We start from the raw sequence: 17454 nt of genomic DNA, 5'->3' as shown, positions 1-17454 counted from the left end.
TGTACATATGGAGGGGTGCATATGACTCCATGTATGTGTATGAGTAAAACAACCTGTGGTTGGACGGTATAGCAGAAGGACAACATGAAATTTATCACTGTGGCATAAGTAAAAAGTGATCTGTTCCCTTGCAATAACCTCACTGTAAAAAGCAGAATTTTGGATGGCAGAATATTTATCTCTCCATGACCTACTTATTCTTCAACAGAATGATCATCTTGCTAACAAATCTCCTCAATGCCTTTCTTCACTCTGAACCTTCTAACATCCAATATTTTACAACTATCAGATAGGCCCAACAATCCTGTTAACCAAGAACTTCTCTAACCACCTCTGGACGCCGAAAACTTTCTTCCAGTCACATACATTTTGACCTCCCACAGAAAGCTGCTTACAAATTACTACCCAATTTCATTTCAGTTCTATAAAACAGCAGCTGATAACAAGAAGCAAGACATCTTTATATCCAGTTCTGTATAAAGTTTCACTCTTGCAGTCCAGATTTACAGAACTGCTTCAACATCCGTTGAAAGAAAGAATTAAACTACAGTAAGCACTATTTCAGCCACACCACACATCTGTCTTGTTACTGGTTGCTACGCCTGCTGCATATCAGTAATACCCTACAGATTTTGGAGCTTATTTACCACAATGGAATGAACTAATCTTCTAACCAGTTTTATTTGAAGTGCTTCTACCCAGCTTTGTCCCTGCCCCCAGTCTCCTTCCAGTCTCCTGTTCACCTTTGCAAAGCTGAGATCCAGTATTGCAAACGGAGGGGAGGGGGTGTTTATGGAGTTGAGGAGAACTCTATTCATCTTCACAGATACCCTGATGCCCCCACTTTGCAAAATAATATATTTTTTCCAGTTATTCAATCATAAGCACATGCAATTACAAATTGGGTAGCAGAGTCAAAAGCCCTCCTGAGTAGCAACACCTTGCAAAATCTTGCAGAATCACCACAAAGGGTACCAGAAGCACAGCTGTCACATGGTTTATCAAATAAAGACTCAGGATTCCCACCTGCTTCCTCTGAGATTTATCTGAATTTTTAACACAGTTATGCTTGAGAGAACAAGGGTTTTGTTCTGTATAGAGGGAAGGGGGAAACAACTATACTTCGGCATGGACCTGCAAAATAATACATTTTTTCCAGTTATTCAATCATAACTGAAGTTTGACCATTAATACTTTGGCCTGCAAAACATTCACTTTACTGTCATAGTCTAAATGCCTTGTCAGAACATTTACAGAATAAAATTCCTCTATCTAATCTTGTTCTATAAACAAACCCTACGATTCAAGAAAATAATGTTATTTGGATGTTCCCACAGGCAAGTCAGTAACAAATGCTCTAACAATGTTAAGCTACGAAAACGAAGACTAATGGATAGGGGGATGGAGAAAGCATTACTTAAATCTCCTCCCAAGATTTAAAGTCCTGGAAGAAAATTAACATTATGATAACTTGCACAAAAAGAAATCACAGGTAGACCATTCCTTTTCAGCACAGACAGCAAGAACAAAGACCTTCACTGAAGTTGTTTAATGTGTTATTCGAAGTGGTAAGAGTCTGTCCCTTTTAGAGTAGGGGAATCAGCGAAAGCAGACTGCTTAGCAAAAGGTCAGGCAAGCTTGAGATCTTTGTTTCCTAAGTATACAAAAGTCAGCTTTTGCAAGAAATTCACAGAACAGCAAATAAAGTTTAACAATTTCATTTAGAGATAATAGGAGGACACAAGCACTCAATAATCAAAGCAGCAGAACACACACCCAGTTCTAGGATATAAATAGCGTTGAACGGATAGGTTTGGAATAGATTAAGGGAACTGGGGTGAAAATGGGTTATAGTCACCTGATCTTGGACCGGAATGAACCGATAAACAGAGCTGAATGACATGCACTTAACTCTGGCAGAAGAAAGAACGTGTTGTGGGACAATATCAACAGAGTGGTGTCCAGAGATACTGAACATTGGCTACTGGAAGATGGGGCTTATTTTAGGGGGGGAAAGGATCCTCAGGGTTATGCAGAGTGACCCTTAATCTCCCAGGACACAGAGGAGTGCCACCTTTCTCGGGAAAGAAAAGAAATAGACATCAACCTTAAGTGTTGAGCCGTCAATCTAATGGTTGAAGCATTAGCTTGATGGGCCAAGCTTGGGAATGCCAGAAGATAAAGGAAACTGATGATATTAGTTTCTATAACAATGACAATGTAAATGAAGTGGTCGCTAGAGAAAGACAAGAGAGAGACAAGACAGAAGAAGAACACTGGCAGGAACACTTGGGGCAAACACATTAACAAATCCTTTGTTTTCCCAGAGTGAATAGTCCAGGGCTGGAGATGGGAAGCAGAAGCTTCCAGGGCAGAGACATTGTGTTCTCTTAATTCCTTTAGGAAGGGTGTGATGGCTATTTGCGAGGCAGATATTAATGAAGGCAAGTCCAGGCAAGATTTTACTTTATCCTTGTGAGTACACTAACCAATGCAGAGAATGGGCTCTTCATTTTGGCACTGCACTGCTAGGCACCCCAAGCGTTGGCAGGATGGGTAAAGACACTGTTCTTAAAGCAGTCCCCCCCCCGGGGGGGTAACAAATGAGACATTTAATGACTCATTCACTCAAGCAAATTACCAGAATGCTGATGTGGATGATACCTATATATTCTCCTGAGAGAAATAAACAGGTGGGGGTGAACTAATATCAGTAATAAATAGCAGGGGTAAAGTACTAAAACCCATTTTCCCTCAAGCTATAGTCCTCTCATCTGTAAGTTGCATTTTAAACAACTATAGTAGTTGCATTTTCAGATTTCTTGTGGTCACATTTACTTTAGCTCCAGTACGACTACTACACCAAGAAAAAATTGAAAGGTTTAAGGACCTCATATTCCAAGAGCTATTGATGGAGACCAATGCAATTCATTAGCTATGAAATTGTTCCATTAATCTAAGAGAGAAAGTACAATAAGGAATGCAAGCATATGGTATACAAATATCTCATCTGCATTCTTTTTAAATTTACTTCAGAATTGAATCAAGCTTTGAAGTTAAAATAAATCATGAAAGCTGATTAACACTGAGACATGTGTGCAAGGGACAAAAACAAATGTCTTATGTCATCTGCTATTTATGCTAAAATTTAAATGTTTACACCACTTGAATTGAATTCTCATTATTCAATTTCTGCCTAATTTTGAGACTGAAATAGAGCTAAGTAAGTCTTCAAACTTACTTGATGAGGAACAGCCAAAATATAATGCAAAATCATTTAGCTTACAGGCAACTTGTGAAGTTCTAAAGTATGTTGTATAATATTTCATGTTACACTTTTTAAAAAATATAAAGAATTATGGAATGTCAATAGGCACAACCAATGGTGGAGAAAAGGGGAACATGGAGGCTCTTTATCAATAGAGAGAAGGAACTGATGATACCTCAGACCACGTATGCACTTACAGCTTCAGACTTAACACCAGTAGTGCTTCATATGGTACCCCCTGACTCCTATCAAGACCATTTTGATTAATTTGACATCATTCACAAATAGGATGGTTTGCTCCTTACCTCTGAACATATTACAGGATTATCATAAAGTGCTGGTTACACATGAAGCCTCTCCTTGCCCTTCTTCTGCAGGTCTCCTCAGATTCACCACCACTGTTACCACTCAGGCACAATCACAATGCTATCCCCTGTATTTCACTGATTGTGGTCTCTGCCTCACTTATATTTTTAGTAGGAGGACAGCTGAGTTCTGCTATCTGGATGCCATGTTTTGTATTGTTTTAATTGCATTGGGGTATACATATATTATAGTATGTTATATTTAAATTTTATTAATTGATGTATGATTTCTGTATTGTTCTAAGATCCTGTAAACCAACCTGAGTCCCACCCTGGTGGGGGAGGGTGCTATACAAATTAAATAAATAATGTTAAACACCAAAAATCCCACTACAGATCCTTGCTTGGCAGTTCCTATTCTCCACTTTCTTTTGTTAAAGAAATAAATACAGTATGCAAATGTAATGAACATTGATTTATGACCTCACACCTCATCTCTGGTTGCTAGGTTTTTACTTAGAAGACTTTGGTATTTTGACAGTCCAAAAATGAACAGGTTTTAGGTGTATAAGAGGAAGAACATTTTCACGATGACATAAGACTTAATACTTTATTGACTTCTACTGGTAGCAAAAATTATTCTGAATTGTTATTGACAGCAAATAAAATAGCAAAGTTTGTTCTTGCACCAAAAATTAAGTAAGTGTAGCTAGCTCATTACTATGCAAATTTAAGTCATCAGTCTACTAACTACAGCACTTTTGCAGATGTGAACTGGCTTGGGAACAGTTATTCAACATAAGCAATTTCTGTAACACAACTCACCCCACACCCTAAGCTGCTTGCCATTTTTCTTCTGATAATAAGCATTTCTTTTAAAAATATATATCATATACGTTTATTTAATCTTTTCAATCATTACAATAAACTAATTAAATTCAATATTTTCAACCCTTATAGTAAACTCATTAAATCCTATACAATCAAATCAGTATATCTTAATGTACAGTATGTAGAGTTAGTACATATATGTTTTATATATATGATTATATAAATTATAAATGCATTAGCATGAACAGAATTGAAACGAAGGAAATCAAAAGGAGGAGTTATCTTACATTTTAAAATAGTACACCAAGTCCTATACATTAAATCCAATATTCCATAAAATATACACTTTGTAAGTGTCGACAACATTTCGCGAATCAATTATATTCCCTTATTTATTTAAATATTTTATTAACCAGTCCCAATTTTTATTAAATTTTTCGGGATTGTTTATTATTTTCCAAGTCAGTCGATCAATAGACATTATAGATGTTATTTTCTTTTCCCACTCTACCACTTTTGGTATATCACTTGATGTCCATATTTTTGCGATCTCTATTTTTGAAATTGTTACTAAAAGGAGAAATAAGTTAATGTTATTAATTATTATTTTGACCGTGGACATCCCTTGAAGAACAGTTTCTGGACGTATTTCTATTTTTGTATGAAATATTTTATCTAGAATGTCAATTATCTCATTTCAAATTCTTATTTGACGGCATTCCCACCACATGTGGATGAAGGAGCCCACTTTCTTTTTGCACTTCCAACATTTATTTTCATCTGTCCTGTTAAATTTGGCTAGCTTAGCAGGGGTGTAGGACCATCTATGGAATATTTTTTATAAAACTTTGAAAAACACGGTAAGCAGACTATACAACCGAATGTCTTACCTCAATCATTTACTAAATCATTTACAGTCATTTACAAATAAAAGATATATGGAGAGAAAAGGAAGGGAACTCTACAGATTATTCATTTTTTTCAAACAAGCACAAAACTTTTACAAGAATTGACATGATCTGGGCCTCCAAAAATTTAACTTATAAAACTACAAGCATAAAGATTCTACCGATATTATTTCCTTATCACAACTCTACCTTATGGACATTAAATAAAAAAACTAGAAATAATACCAGGAAAATTAAAAAATTGGCTACTTCAAAGAGATGACAATTAGTGCACTTTGTGAATCAAACCTAAACACATTTTTCAATATAAATGAAACATCAACACAGGATGCTAATCTCATATGGGACACCAGCAAAGCATTTATAAGAGGATTTCTGATTGAACAAGAGAAGAGGGAAACAGGAAATGGAAAAAATAACTTCAGAAATTGGGCAATTAAAAGATTTTTTAAAAAAAGATCAGGTAATAAAAAGATAAAGCACAAAATTATTCAATTAAAATCTCAACTAGATCAGAAACGAACAATAGAAGTCTGGAATAGGCTACAATTTCTAAAACAAAAAGAATTTGAATGGGCAAACAAACCAGGAAGATGGTTAACAACAAGAATTTTATGTTATGTTCCCTTATTTGCCCTTCTTCTTTCTTTGCTGCAACCTTACACTGCCACGAGAAAGGCGAAATGTACCATCCCATTCACAAGTCTGAAATGGCATATCAAAAAGGTCTGATGTGTCAAGACCTTTTAAAGAACCAAAACATAAAATCAATATTTAATATAGAACTATTTAAGTGGCTTAATGTTAATCCCAAAGCTGATGGGCTGAAACCTTATTTAAATATGCCAGTTTCACACTTTATTTTGGCAGCAGGTCAATTCTTCAAAAGCAGTTAGGAATCCTACTGGCTGGAAAGGCAAGAATGGCTTGCTCGTCCAAGTTCCCTTAACAGGCTAGATACCAAATAGGAGTTGTCCATGGCAACAACATTTTCTTCCTGCCCCTTCCAACAACTGGGGCCAAGCTAGAACTGGGCCCAAGCTAGAACTAAATGGCAATATTTATAACAGTGTAGAGAAAGTCAACTTGCCACTAGGCACCAAATATTTATGAAGGAAGAAAGACTATGTAAACCAGAATGGATGTACCAAGTTACTGAACCGGAGGAACTGGTGATTTTGAAAACAGAGAAATTAATTCTTAACATGTCTGACCAAGTGGGCTCTGATTCACAAAAACTTATACCACAACAATGTCTTCACAAGAGCAGCAGTGGCGTAGGAGGTTAAGAGCTTGTGTATCTAATCTGGAGGAACCGGGTTTGATTCCCAGCTCTGCCACCTGAGCTGTGGAGGCTTATCTGGGGAATTCAGATTAGCCTGTGCACTCCCACACACGCCAGCTGGGTGACCTTGGGCTAGTCACAGCTTCTCGGAGCTCTCTCAGCCCCACCTATCTCACAGGGTGTTTGTTGTGAGGGGGGAAGGGCAAGGAGATTGTAAGCCCCTTTGAGTCTCCTGCAGGAGAGAAAGGGGGGGGGGATATAAATCCAAACTCTTCTTCTTCTTCTTTAAGATACTACGAGTTACGGTACTTTCTCTAAATCTATATATTTATTAAATATAAATACCAAAAGGAAATTTACATTTGAGCAGAAACTTGCTGATGGGAACTCTGAGTCCTTTTCTTTTGAAATAACTGAATCAGTTCTTCTGAAATAACTTAAATCTCTTTACTAATGAAAGAAAATTTTAAGAAGGCTGTCTAGCAAAATACTGTTGAGACATCCGTTTCTAACCATAAAAGTGTTTCCTGTATTTGCTTATCTACTTAATAATTAAGATTACAATTAATAGTAGGGAATTAAATATTACTGAATTTTAATGTAGCTTCCTTGCAGCTGAAATAAAATATCTGTGCTTTTCATTTTGACAATCCAATATGCTGAAGCAGAAATTCAGGTTGGACCTCTCTGAGCCTGCTCCCCCAAATAGTCTATTCTATATGATAAGAAACAAGCAAGCCGGTAAACCATTTTGGAATACAATCAAATTATTAAACAATCTTACATATTAACTGAACAGAACATGAATAAAAATGAGGTTTCCCCTGTTTCCCCAATGACCTGCATGTCTGAATCAATGTGTAATGTCTTACACTAATTATGAGATGGCCAATATGCTTGTACTCCTGGGTCTGGAAAAAAGGATCAGCTGATAATAAGTGATCCTTATTTTCATATAAAATATACTAATCTAATTTACAGCATTAAAATTACTGTCAGTGGCAATTAAGAACAGATACTATCTATCAACAATGGCATCTGAGCTGCCAGATACTGCTCATCATTAATACTGATGCTTTTTTGGTCAGTAACAGAAGTGGCTTCTATAGCCATCAGAAGCTCCTGCCAGTCATACGAACAACAAAAGGAACAGGGTTTGGCCTGAAGAAATGGTCTACCCATTTTGGCTTACCTCACCTGTAAATACTGCCACAGCAGGAGCTACTCTCCAGGTAGACTCTTGGTCATGATCACTCATCAAATACCACTGACTAGATCCAAAATCACATTAATGAATATCTGCGTTTTAGCAGTGAAGGCCATCGATTATGGAAAAATGAAACAACGATTAGTAATGCTAAATTCTGAAATAGAGGAATATGCCAGATTTCAATTTATACTCCTTTTTGGAGGAGAAAAATAAAGTGTAGTTGGGGGAGAGAGAGTATATATCATGTGGTGAGAAATATATGGTGAAAATATATAACTGACAGCAATAAGATATGGCAATACAAACAATAAAACGTATTGGTGAATTTCTGTGAATCTCTTCTTCAGACAATTCCCAACCTAAGTTGTCTTGTTGACAAGAACTGATTCTAGCTGAGTGATTCTGAATACACTGCCCTAGAATATGAACAACCAGACGCCTCTTGCATCAAAATATGCCTTAACACCATTACACTCAAATTGGGAGTGCATGCACTGCAGTTGTAAATCACTGTAAACATCCAAGTGTGAAATTAGAAGAAGTTGCAAGCAGGTCAAAACTAAAATGTAATAATTAGCCCAGAAGACTCTACTCAGCATTATCACTGTGATCCATTCCTAAAAGTTATGTCTATAAAACATACTGTTTGGGAACAGTAACCAACACAAGTCATACTCAGCAGCTCTTGCTTCAGAAACACTGCTAAACTGGAATTATGAAATAATTTAACTAAGAGTTAAAGATGCACCTAGGCTCCATCTGAGTATAAGTGTGTGAAGTAACACATTACAAATCTAAGTGTGTTAAGTTTCATATTATGCATCTTCTTATTTTGTTTCAAAATTTGCACCTTACTTTCCATTGTAAAAAATATACAATTACTAACAGAAGAACAAACAGTATGAAAACATATACAAAAAGTGGGCCAAAAACAGATGACTGTAAAATGGGAACACTTGGTTATTCCTCTAAAGATCAAAATAAAGCACATTCCCTTCATGTTTTTGATGTCTACGTGAAAACTCTGGGGAAAAGATATTGGGAGATTTGGGCTGGGTTGTCTCCAATATGTGGATGACACTCAGCTGTATTGTGCTCTTCCAGTAAATTCTAGGGAGAATCTGGAAAAAGCAAGCCAGTTCCTGGAGGAACTTTTAGGATGGATGAGGGTTAATAAACTTAAATTTCATCCTGACAAAATGGAAGTACTATTGGTGGGCAGAAGAATTGAGCAAGGTTGCACTCCACCCTAAAAAGATCAGTTTGGTAGCTTGGGGGTTATTCTGGACTCAGGCCTCCTGTTGGATAAGATGGTGACAGAAGTTGGGCAGACGTGACTTTCACCATCTTGACCTGGTAAACCAGCTGTGGCCTTTCCCAGATAAGAATGATCTTTCCGGTAACATTTTACTTTGGTAACATCTAGATTAGACTACTGCAATGCCCGGCACATAAGGCTGCCCTGAAGAGTGTTTGGAAAATACAGGCTAGAGAATGCTGCAGCCAGAATGCTGACCAGAATGGGTCATACAGTAGGTACTCCAATCTTTTCCTGGTTCCCAATTTGCTTCTGGTACAGTTCAAGGTGCTGGGCACAGTTCAAGGTGCTATATAGGACTTTAAAGCCTTGTATAGCCTGAGACCAACAATAACTTAAAGAACTGCCTACTCCCATATGAACCCCCCTAATCACTGCAGACATCTACAGGATGCCCTTCCTTGGTGCCCTTATCTTCGGCTAGACTGTTGATATCCCAATGAAGGACCTTGAAAGTTGTAGAACCAATTTATTATTTATTTTGTTAAATTTATATCCCGCCCTTTTCCTGTAGGGCAGGATATAGAATTCACTCCACAGGGGGACCTTCTATTATTATTGTCTGCCAGCAGGTGAAGACTTATCTGCTTTGTCCAGCATTCCCTCACTGATTCTCTTTCTCTTGTATTCTCCTTATGGAATTTAATTATCACTTTTTATTTTTATTGTGCAGTTTAAAAGTTTAATGCTTTTGATTGATTGCCACCTTGGAGATTCTAAGCTGGGTGGAAAGGCAAAGTAAAAACGTTTAAAATAAAATAAAATTACATATGATACAGGTATCATTACCAAAAACAATAACCTCATGTTCAATTATTCTGCTATAACAAACATAGAGATGCACATGTCAGGTTCATACAGTTTATAGGGAAGAAGGAGAGTATCCGCAGGGATATTATTGTTGATTCAGCTCCAGGTTCTGTGGAAGAACTACTGTGGAACTGAGCCACTACAGTGCTGGAATTCAGTTAGCTTTGTTTGGAAGAGGGCTTACATATGGCAGAGGAAAGCTTGAATATATTAGCTGGAGAATATCATTGTAAAGGAATAGAGGATTTGTAGGTAAGAAGTGCCACATTTGTCTTTCAATACATTTTCCTCTTCTCTATGACTTTCCAGCTAATTAAAAATCCTCCTCTGGCATGTATGTCTAATTTTCCAAAAATCTTCACTGACACAATTTACTGAATTGACATACAGGTTTCCTCTACACAATACTGGTAGTGCTGGAGGGGAGAGAATTAACTCCAGAACTCCATGTGGAATCAAAGCTTTAAACCAGTATACATTCTGTTGGAAGTTAACAAAACCCTTTTTTTGTCCTTCCAAATGGCAAAAAAGCAATAAATGAACAGACACAGGAAAACAACCATTTGAAGGGAAACTGTTAACTACCTGAAAAGGAAAAACAGTAGCTAGCAAATTGAAAGCACTTTCCACTACCACCAGTTCATACATTGTATAAATTTTGACATTTCTACTAAACAAGCTGCAATAAAATTTTGAATCTTAGTGGAAAAGTAATGCTCTAAGTACTTAGAAACCTAAACCTTTAATAAGCACTACAGGAAAAACAAATGAACAACTGAAAGCTTTTCACATGCATTTTGACTTGCTTTCCATAAAAAGATAGGAAAACACAGCAAGACTAAGACATCCAATATTATCCCCTTCAGCAAAGTAATACAGGAAGAGGAGGCTAAGGGAAGCACGCTATCACCACACGTGCACTGACTAATTCAAAGTGAAGCCTACAAACGAGACATCTCATTAAACTGAACAGATGGATAAAAATTAAAGAATGACCCGCCAACTTTTAATTTCCCAGTAGCCAAAAAGAGCGCAAAGTCTTGCAGAGTAGGACAGTTGAAAAATCAACATGAAAAGATTTTCCTCCATCTGTTGCAACACATGCCTGGGTAGAATACAACTGCCTCCCACTGTCCTCATTCTTTAATAATAATAATCCACATAATATCTATTAGAACACCACCAACACACTGCTTTAGTTGAATATCACACTGCAACCTATATTACAATAATGTGACTGGGCCTAACCAGCATGAATTATACAAAGGCAAATTAATGCCTTGCTAGGATGAGCCATTCTTTGAAGAACTAACATAACAGTGAATAAAAGATAACCTGAAGACAAGATTTATTAACGTTTCAAGAGTTTCCCACAAGAAAACTACAAAAAGATAGGTAACAATGAAGCATCATTTTTCTTTAAATAGAGAAAAATGCCTTGATCTCTAAATACTTCTTTGATGATACTTGATTCTCATACCATCAATGCAAAACAGTACTAACATCTTTGTACCTCAGAAGAAGTGGCAAACAGATATGTGACTTAGGTCCACCCAATAAGTTAGTGATGTCACCACATCAGGGTATCTTCAAGTGCCCATAATATCATTATCTTAATTGTTTGTGACTTATGTGAAATGTAATAACAATGAAACAAGACTGTTGAACATTCAATTGCAATGCCATTAGTTTTGAATGAGTGAAAACTCGCAAGGACTTGCAGGAAGCATTTCATTTCCCGTTCTCCCACTATTTCCTTTTTTTCTGTTTCCTGAATAACTGCTTCCCAACTAAACATAAACCTGGAAAACCTGTCAACAAAAATGCCATCCTATAGTCATGCTGTTAGTCCCTTCCCTTTGGTGGAGATAGACCTGGGGGCCAGTTGGATTTCTTGCTTTTCTGGTGCGGATTAAAACACTTAAACTGTGATGTAGAATGACTCTGACTTTGGGCAGGAGGGTGGTATTAAGTTCTACATGGGCAGCTGTAATACCCATGCCTTGGAAAGTACCTATTTAGGGATGACTGTTGTTATGGAGTTAGGCCAACAGATTTGGCCATGAAATTGACTTTCTTGATTTTATGCAGGACCTTGTCCATCTGTTCATTGAACAGGTTAACTCTTTAAGCCTTTATTGGCATAGAGCAGTACAACAATGATAAAAACAGATTAAAAAGCATACAACATTGAACAGGTTAATTTCAATGAAGGGAAGTTCCTTGCAGAGGCGAAGCTACCGGGGGAAGGGGGGTTGCGCGATGCACCAGGCGCATGCCTGCAGGGCACACCAAAATCGAAAATATATTTTAAAACTTTTTGTGTGTTTTTACTTTGTCAGCCAGCAGGGGCACAGTTTTTAGGCTAGCAGCACCAAAATTTCAGGTGACCCTCAGACGACACTCTTGATGATACCAGCCAGGTTTGGTGAGGTTTGGTTCAGGGGGTCCAAAGTTATGGACCCCCAAAGGGGATTCCCCCATTCCCCATTGTTTTCAATGGGTGCTAATAGTAGATGGAGCTACCCTTTTGAGGGTCCACAAGCAATTGCAAGAAGGGAATGCAAAAGAAAGGCATACACAATCAACACACTAAAAACCCAACCAGTTAAAAATGCTTCTTTTTTAACAAGGTAGTTGATTTAAATTTGTGGTGCTGCTATGATTTTTTTTCATTTCTAAATTTTTACTTAGCATTTCATTTCACATTAGAGTGCTATTTTTACTAAGGAGGAGATTAGCACTTCTTGAGGCAGAAGGCACCTTCCACATCCAGAAGAACATTGTTAAACGAACACAGTCTAACCTATTCTGATTTCCACTGTTGGTATTTCTACCCTTTAATTTCTTCCTGGAGGAGAGTAGCACTTCTTGAAGCACATGCAGGACACCTCTGAACCAACACATTAAAATGAACTTCGATTTCCACCCTTTAATTTCCACCTACACAAATGGAATATGCAAGATGGCTATTATTAGAGGAACCTACAGACAAAGAAAGAGATAATTCTCCCATGTAAAAATGGTCTTAAATAGTCAAATACTAATGAATGCTGTGGAGACCTAATGTAAAACTACTCCAATTTTTTTAACCTTTAAGATTAGAGCTATCATATTCTGTTTTAATGGATTTACAGATTAATAGATACCAAAGGATTTCTATTGAATTTTTCAAATACAATAGTTACCAGAGGTTGAGCTACACTGTACATGTTATTTTTTTAAAGATACTAAAATATAATTATTCAAATGAAAAGACAAATGTTTCACTTCTGCAGTAAGTCCTATTTTTGCAAACAATTCTTAAACCATCACAAAATCCTACAAAGTTTAGAAAGAAAAACATGTGTTAAAAGTCACTAGAGAAAACACCTGTGAAACTGAAGACAGAATTGGAACAGGTATAGATATTTATATATAAGTGTGTACAAATAGTAGGAAAAAGTTATTTAAAAAGTTGAGATATAGAACAGTTCCTGTTAAGGATCTCAATATAGAAACTCAGAATCTTGCAGATGCCTAGTGATAATTAACAACAGTAGATCAAGAATGTTTTGCTTAAAATTAGTAAATTAACTAAAAAGCTTGGTTGTCTGCAATGTGCAAAGAATAAATCCTTGTTATTATTCATAGGCTTACAAGTAAAAAACAAAACATACCTGATGTCCGGCAGTCACTTGCTTCAAAACATTTTCATAACAAACTTCATCCATATTATTCAGTTGCTGCACCTAAACAACAACACAAAGATACCTTATTGTAGTGTCTAAATGTAAAGCCCACTTTTTAATTCCTACATTAACATTTTGAATATGGAAATATATTTTCAAATATGTTTCTAATGCTTGAAAATGGACTTTTCACATTATTAGACATTATTCTTTCACTGAGATGCTATGGTAACGTATACAACTGCATCTATCTTGTCTTCCACCTTTATTTTGAAGTACAGAAATCTAACGCACAACCAAATTGAGCTTATTTAATAGTAAAATCTATTGCCAGCCCAATCCATAGCCCCAGGCATCTGGGGATGGCACTATTGCCATGCCACCATGCCGCCTCCAAAGGGCTTTCTAGCAGTGCCGAAAAAGCAAAAAACAAAAAAAACCACCTCAGAAAACTAAATGGACATGCCACCTGTCCAAGCCCAATGCCATGGTGTAACATTCTGTGCAGAGGCGTTCCTCCCATTGGGCAAAGTGGGCAGTTGCCCTGGGCGCAGCCCTGTGGGGGGCGCAGGTTTGTTTGTGGGATTTTTTGTATTTTCAGTGTTTTTCCATTTTTGGCCTGCAGAGGGTGCAGTTTTTAGGCTAGCAGCACCAAAATTTCAGGGATGTTTTGGGAGACTCTCCTTATGCTATCACCCAGGTTTGGTGAGAGTTTGCCTGGGGAGTCCAAAGTTATGGACTCCCAAAGGGGGTGCCCCATCCCCCATTGTTTCCAATGGGAGCTAATAGGAGATGAGGCTACACTTTTGAGGGTCGATAACTTTGGACCCCCTGAACCAAACTTCACTAAACCTGGGTGGTATCATTAGGGGAGTCTCCTAAAGATACCCTGAAAATTTGGTGCTGCTAGCTTAACAATTGCACCCCTGCCAGCAGGCACCTCCCAAATTTCCCCAGATTTTCCTTTTAAATCCCCCCACCTTTGACATGGATTTAAAGGGAGAATCTGAGGTCCCCAGTTTAAACATTGCAAGTGATGCTGTTTCAGGGTGGGGGAGAATCAACCCCAAAATAGCATCACTTCCAATGTTGTTTAAACTGGGAACCCCAATGTTGTTTAAACTGGGAACCCCAGGTGGATTTAAAAGGAGAATATGGGCTCTCTAGTTTAAACACCATTGAAAATGATGCTGTCTGGGGGTGGATTCCAGCACTACTTGTTTAAACTAGGGAGCCCAGATTCTCCTTTGAAACAATGAAAGTGATGCTGTTTCCCACAATTGGGGGAAACCATAAATGTTTTCATAGCAGTAATAAAACATTTTGAAAGCATTTTGAAAATGTTTTCAAAAATTATTTCTGCTGTGTGGTATGGCTTATTGCTGTGCTCAGATTTGTGAGTTGGGGCATGTTCTATAATGTGATGGTGACTTTGAAACAACCTGGTGTAAAAATCATTGCTTGGTCACAGTGGGGGAGGGTGGCTGCCCATTGGGGTGCCAAACTCCAGTTTGCCTAGATACGCCACTGGGCGTAGCTACAAGGGGGGGGTGCGCGTTGCATTGGGCACACGCCTGGGGGGGGCATCAAACTCAGGTTTTGCCCAGGGCTCCAGTTTGCCTAGTTACGCCACTGCTTCTGTGAATTCAGGGTGCAAACTGATTAACATCAGTTCTGCCCCAAGGAATCTGCCCTCACTCGTGCACTGGCATCCATTCTGACGCCAGGATAGTTCTGTAGTGGTCCTGACTTCCAGATGTTACCATCAAGGAGTTGAGGGGTGGCTGGCTGCTGATGTCTTTGCAACTTCCACTGGCAGGGATGGTCCTTTTACTGGCAGAGAGTTCCAATGTGTTGCCACAACCCTGTGCCGATTCCACACGCAATTTGCCCCCCTCCAAAGGATTGGGCCAGTAGTAAAGAAATGGGGGGAAAGTGTGTGAGGGTGCACAGAGAATCCTACACCTCATCTATTTTCTTTCTTTTTGCTTACTTTGCCACCACCTCCTGCTCCCCTCCCCTCCCAATCTTTGCTGCCATGTACTTCCTTTCTTTTGCCAGTCATGACTTTTCTCTCTTCCCAACCATCTTGAAGATGCCTCCTTCTTCCCCCTTCCTTGAAGCTCTCATTCCTTGCTTAGCACTACTCTCTCTCCTTCCCTTTGATTGCTATTTTTTTAAAAAAATGCCTCAATCCCAAAATGCCAACTGTGCCTGACCCTGATCAGTAATTTTCATTTGAAGTTTCAATATAATAATAGTTGGATTTATATCCCCCCTTTCTCTCCCTTAGAAGACTCAAAGGGGCTTACAAACTCCTTACCCTTCCCCCCTCACAACAAACACCTTCTGAGGTAGGTGGGTCTCAGAGAGCTCAGAAGAACTGTGACTAGCCCAAGGTCATCCAGCTGACGTGTGTTGGAGTGTACAGGCTAATCTGAATTCCTCAGATAAGCCTCCACAGCTCAGGCAGCAGAGCGGGGAATCAAACCCGGTTCCTCCAGATTAGAGTACACCTGCTCTTAACCACTATGCCACTGCTGCTCCCCATTGATTGATGTTTTGATTTGGAGTGATACTAATCTTCCCTTATTAATTTTGGGATTGGCAGAAACCACTCCCCTTTCTGCCCTTATTGTGTAGATTTTTTTTACTCTTGCTCTAGGGCCAAGTTCAGAATTAGAAAAATAATGGACCATGAACATGATTTAGCTTGCAGATAGATCTCATGTGGCCCACATGTAAGTTCTGTCTCCCAGGCTTGAACAAGTTGTCTGAATGCTCTGGCTTCATCTTGTATGATCAATAAATGTGTGACCACTTTACTGTTAAATGCTTTACATTCTTATACAAGGCTTAGCCCAACGATCAGCTGTATCTGATATATCTAATACATCCGATCTCTGGGGCTATTACAAGGGTAAAGGACAAATGGAGATGAAACCTCAAGGATGAGGGCAGAAAAATATCTGTGCACATGTCCACTGTTATTGCTTCATTTGCTATCTTCTCTACTTTCTTACTTCACCTAGGCTACACCCAAAATCACCAGGAATTTCTCAACTTGAGCTGGAACCCTATCTACAGTCCTGGCCCTGTGAGTACTCCCAGAAATGCCAAAACAGCCCTGGAAAAGATCCTGCCCCTCCCCCTGCCTTTTACCTATAGAAAATCCAAGCCTTGAATGCTGTCGTTGCCTTGCAATGACAACTGAGGGAATATATTTCTTAAAGCTTTAGGCATTCCTTTTATCATTTTGGGCGTTTTCAAACGTACCCCTCCCCCAATTAAAAAAAATATATCGATTTTTTCTGCAAATCTGGAGAAATTTTTCAGTTCATAGAAAAAATCCGACTTGCCTGTTACAGCTCCAGTCACTGGACTGAAGTATCCTCATGTTTGGCTTACTTTGCAAGCCAAGTGAAAACCCAGAAGGAAGCTGAGGCTGAAGTCATTCCATTTTACTACCTTTGCTTATTTTTCTCTCTCACTACCCCTTCTCTCAGCCTCTCTCTCTCTGTGTTCTCATATCACTTCTCTATGCCTCTTTCTTAATTGTGTCATTCTCCCTCTTTCTCTTCCCTCTCCATCATGTTTACAGTTAGTTCTCTCTTTTCTCTTTCTTCCTCATGCATCTAATAATTATTTCCCTCCACTCCCTCCCCCATCTATCTCTTTTTCTTTCTTTCCTCCTTCATCACTTGGCTCCTGCCTGCTCTCCCTCTCATCCTTTTCCTTTAGATACTCCTACATACATTGGCTGAGGTAAGGGGCTGGCTGATAGGGCCCAAAATTCCTGCCTTTCTCAGGCCCACCTTCTTTTTGGCTAGCTTAACTGGCTGTTTAAG

General features: G+C 38.4%; 1 protein-coding gene across 2 annotated transcripts in view; it reads right to left on the bottom strand.

Annotated features, from left to right (window-relative positions):
• ASCC3 (activating signal cointegrator 1 complex subunit 3) overlaps nucleotides 1-17454 on the bottom strand; it is a 280545-nt gene that overhangs the window by 140597 nt on the left and 122494 nt on the right. For both annotated transcript variants that reach the window (XM_048493913.1, XM_048493903.1), the window contains exon 13: nucleotides 13595-13666. In XM_048493913.1, coding sequence (XP_048349870.1) covers nucleotides 13595-13666 — 72 coding nt within the window. The remainder of the gene's footprint in view (nucleotides 1-13594; nucleotides 13667-17454) is intronic.

Source organism: Sphaerodactylus townsendi, linkage group LG01, assembly GCF_021028975.2.
Source record: "Sphaerodactylus townsendi isolate TG3544 linkage group LG01, MPM_Stown_v2.3, whole genome shotgun sequence".
In the NCBI taxonomy this organism is placed as follows: Eukaryota; Metazoa; Chordata; class Lepidosauria; order Squamata; family Sphaerodactylidae; genus Sphaerodactylus; species Sphaerodactylus townsendi.
Note: the sequence above shows the minus strand (reverse complement) of the source record. Positions and strands in the feature narration are given on the sequence as shown.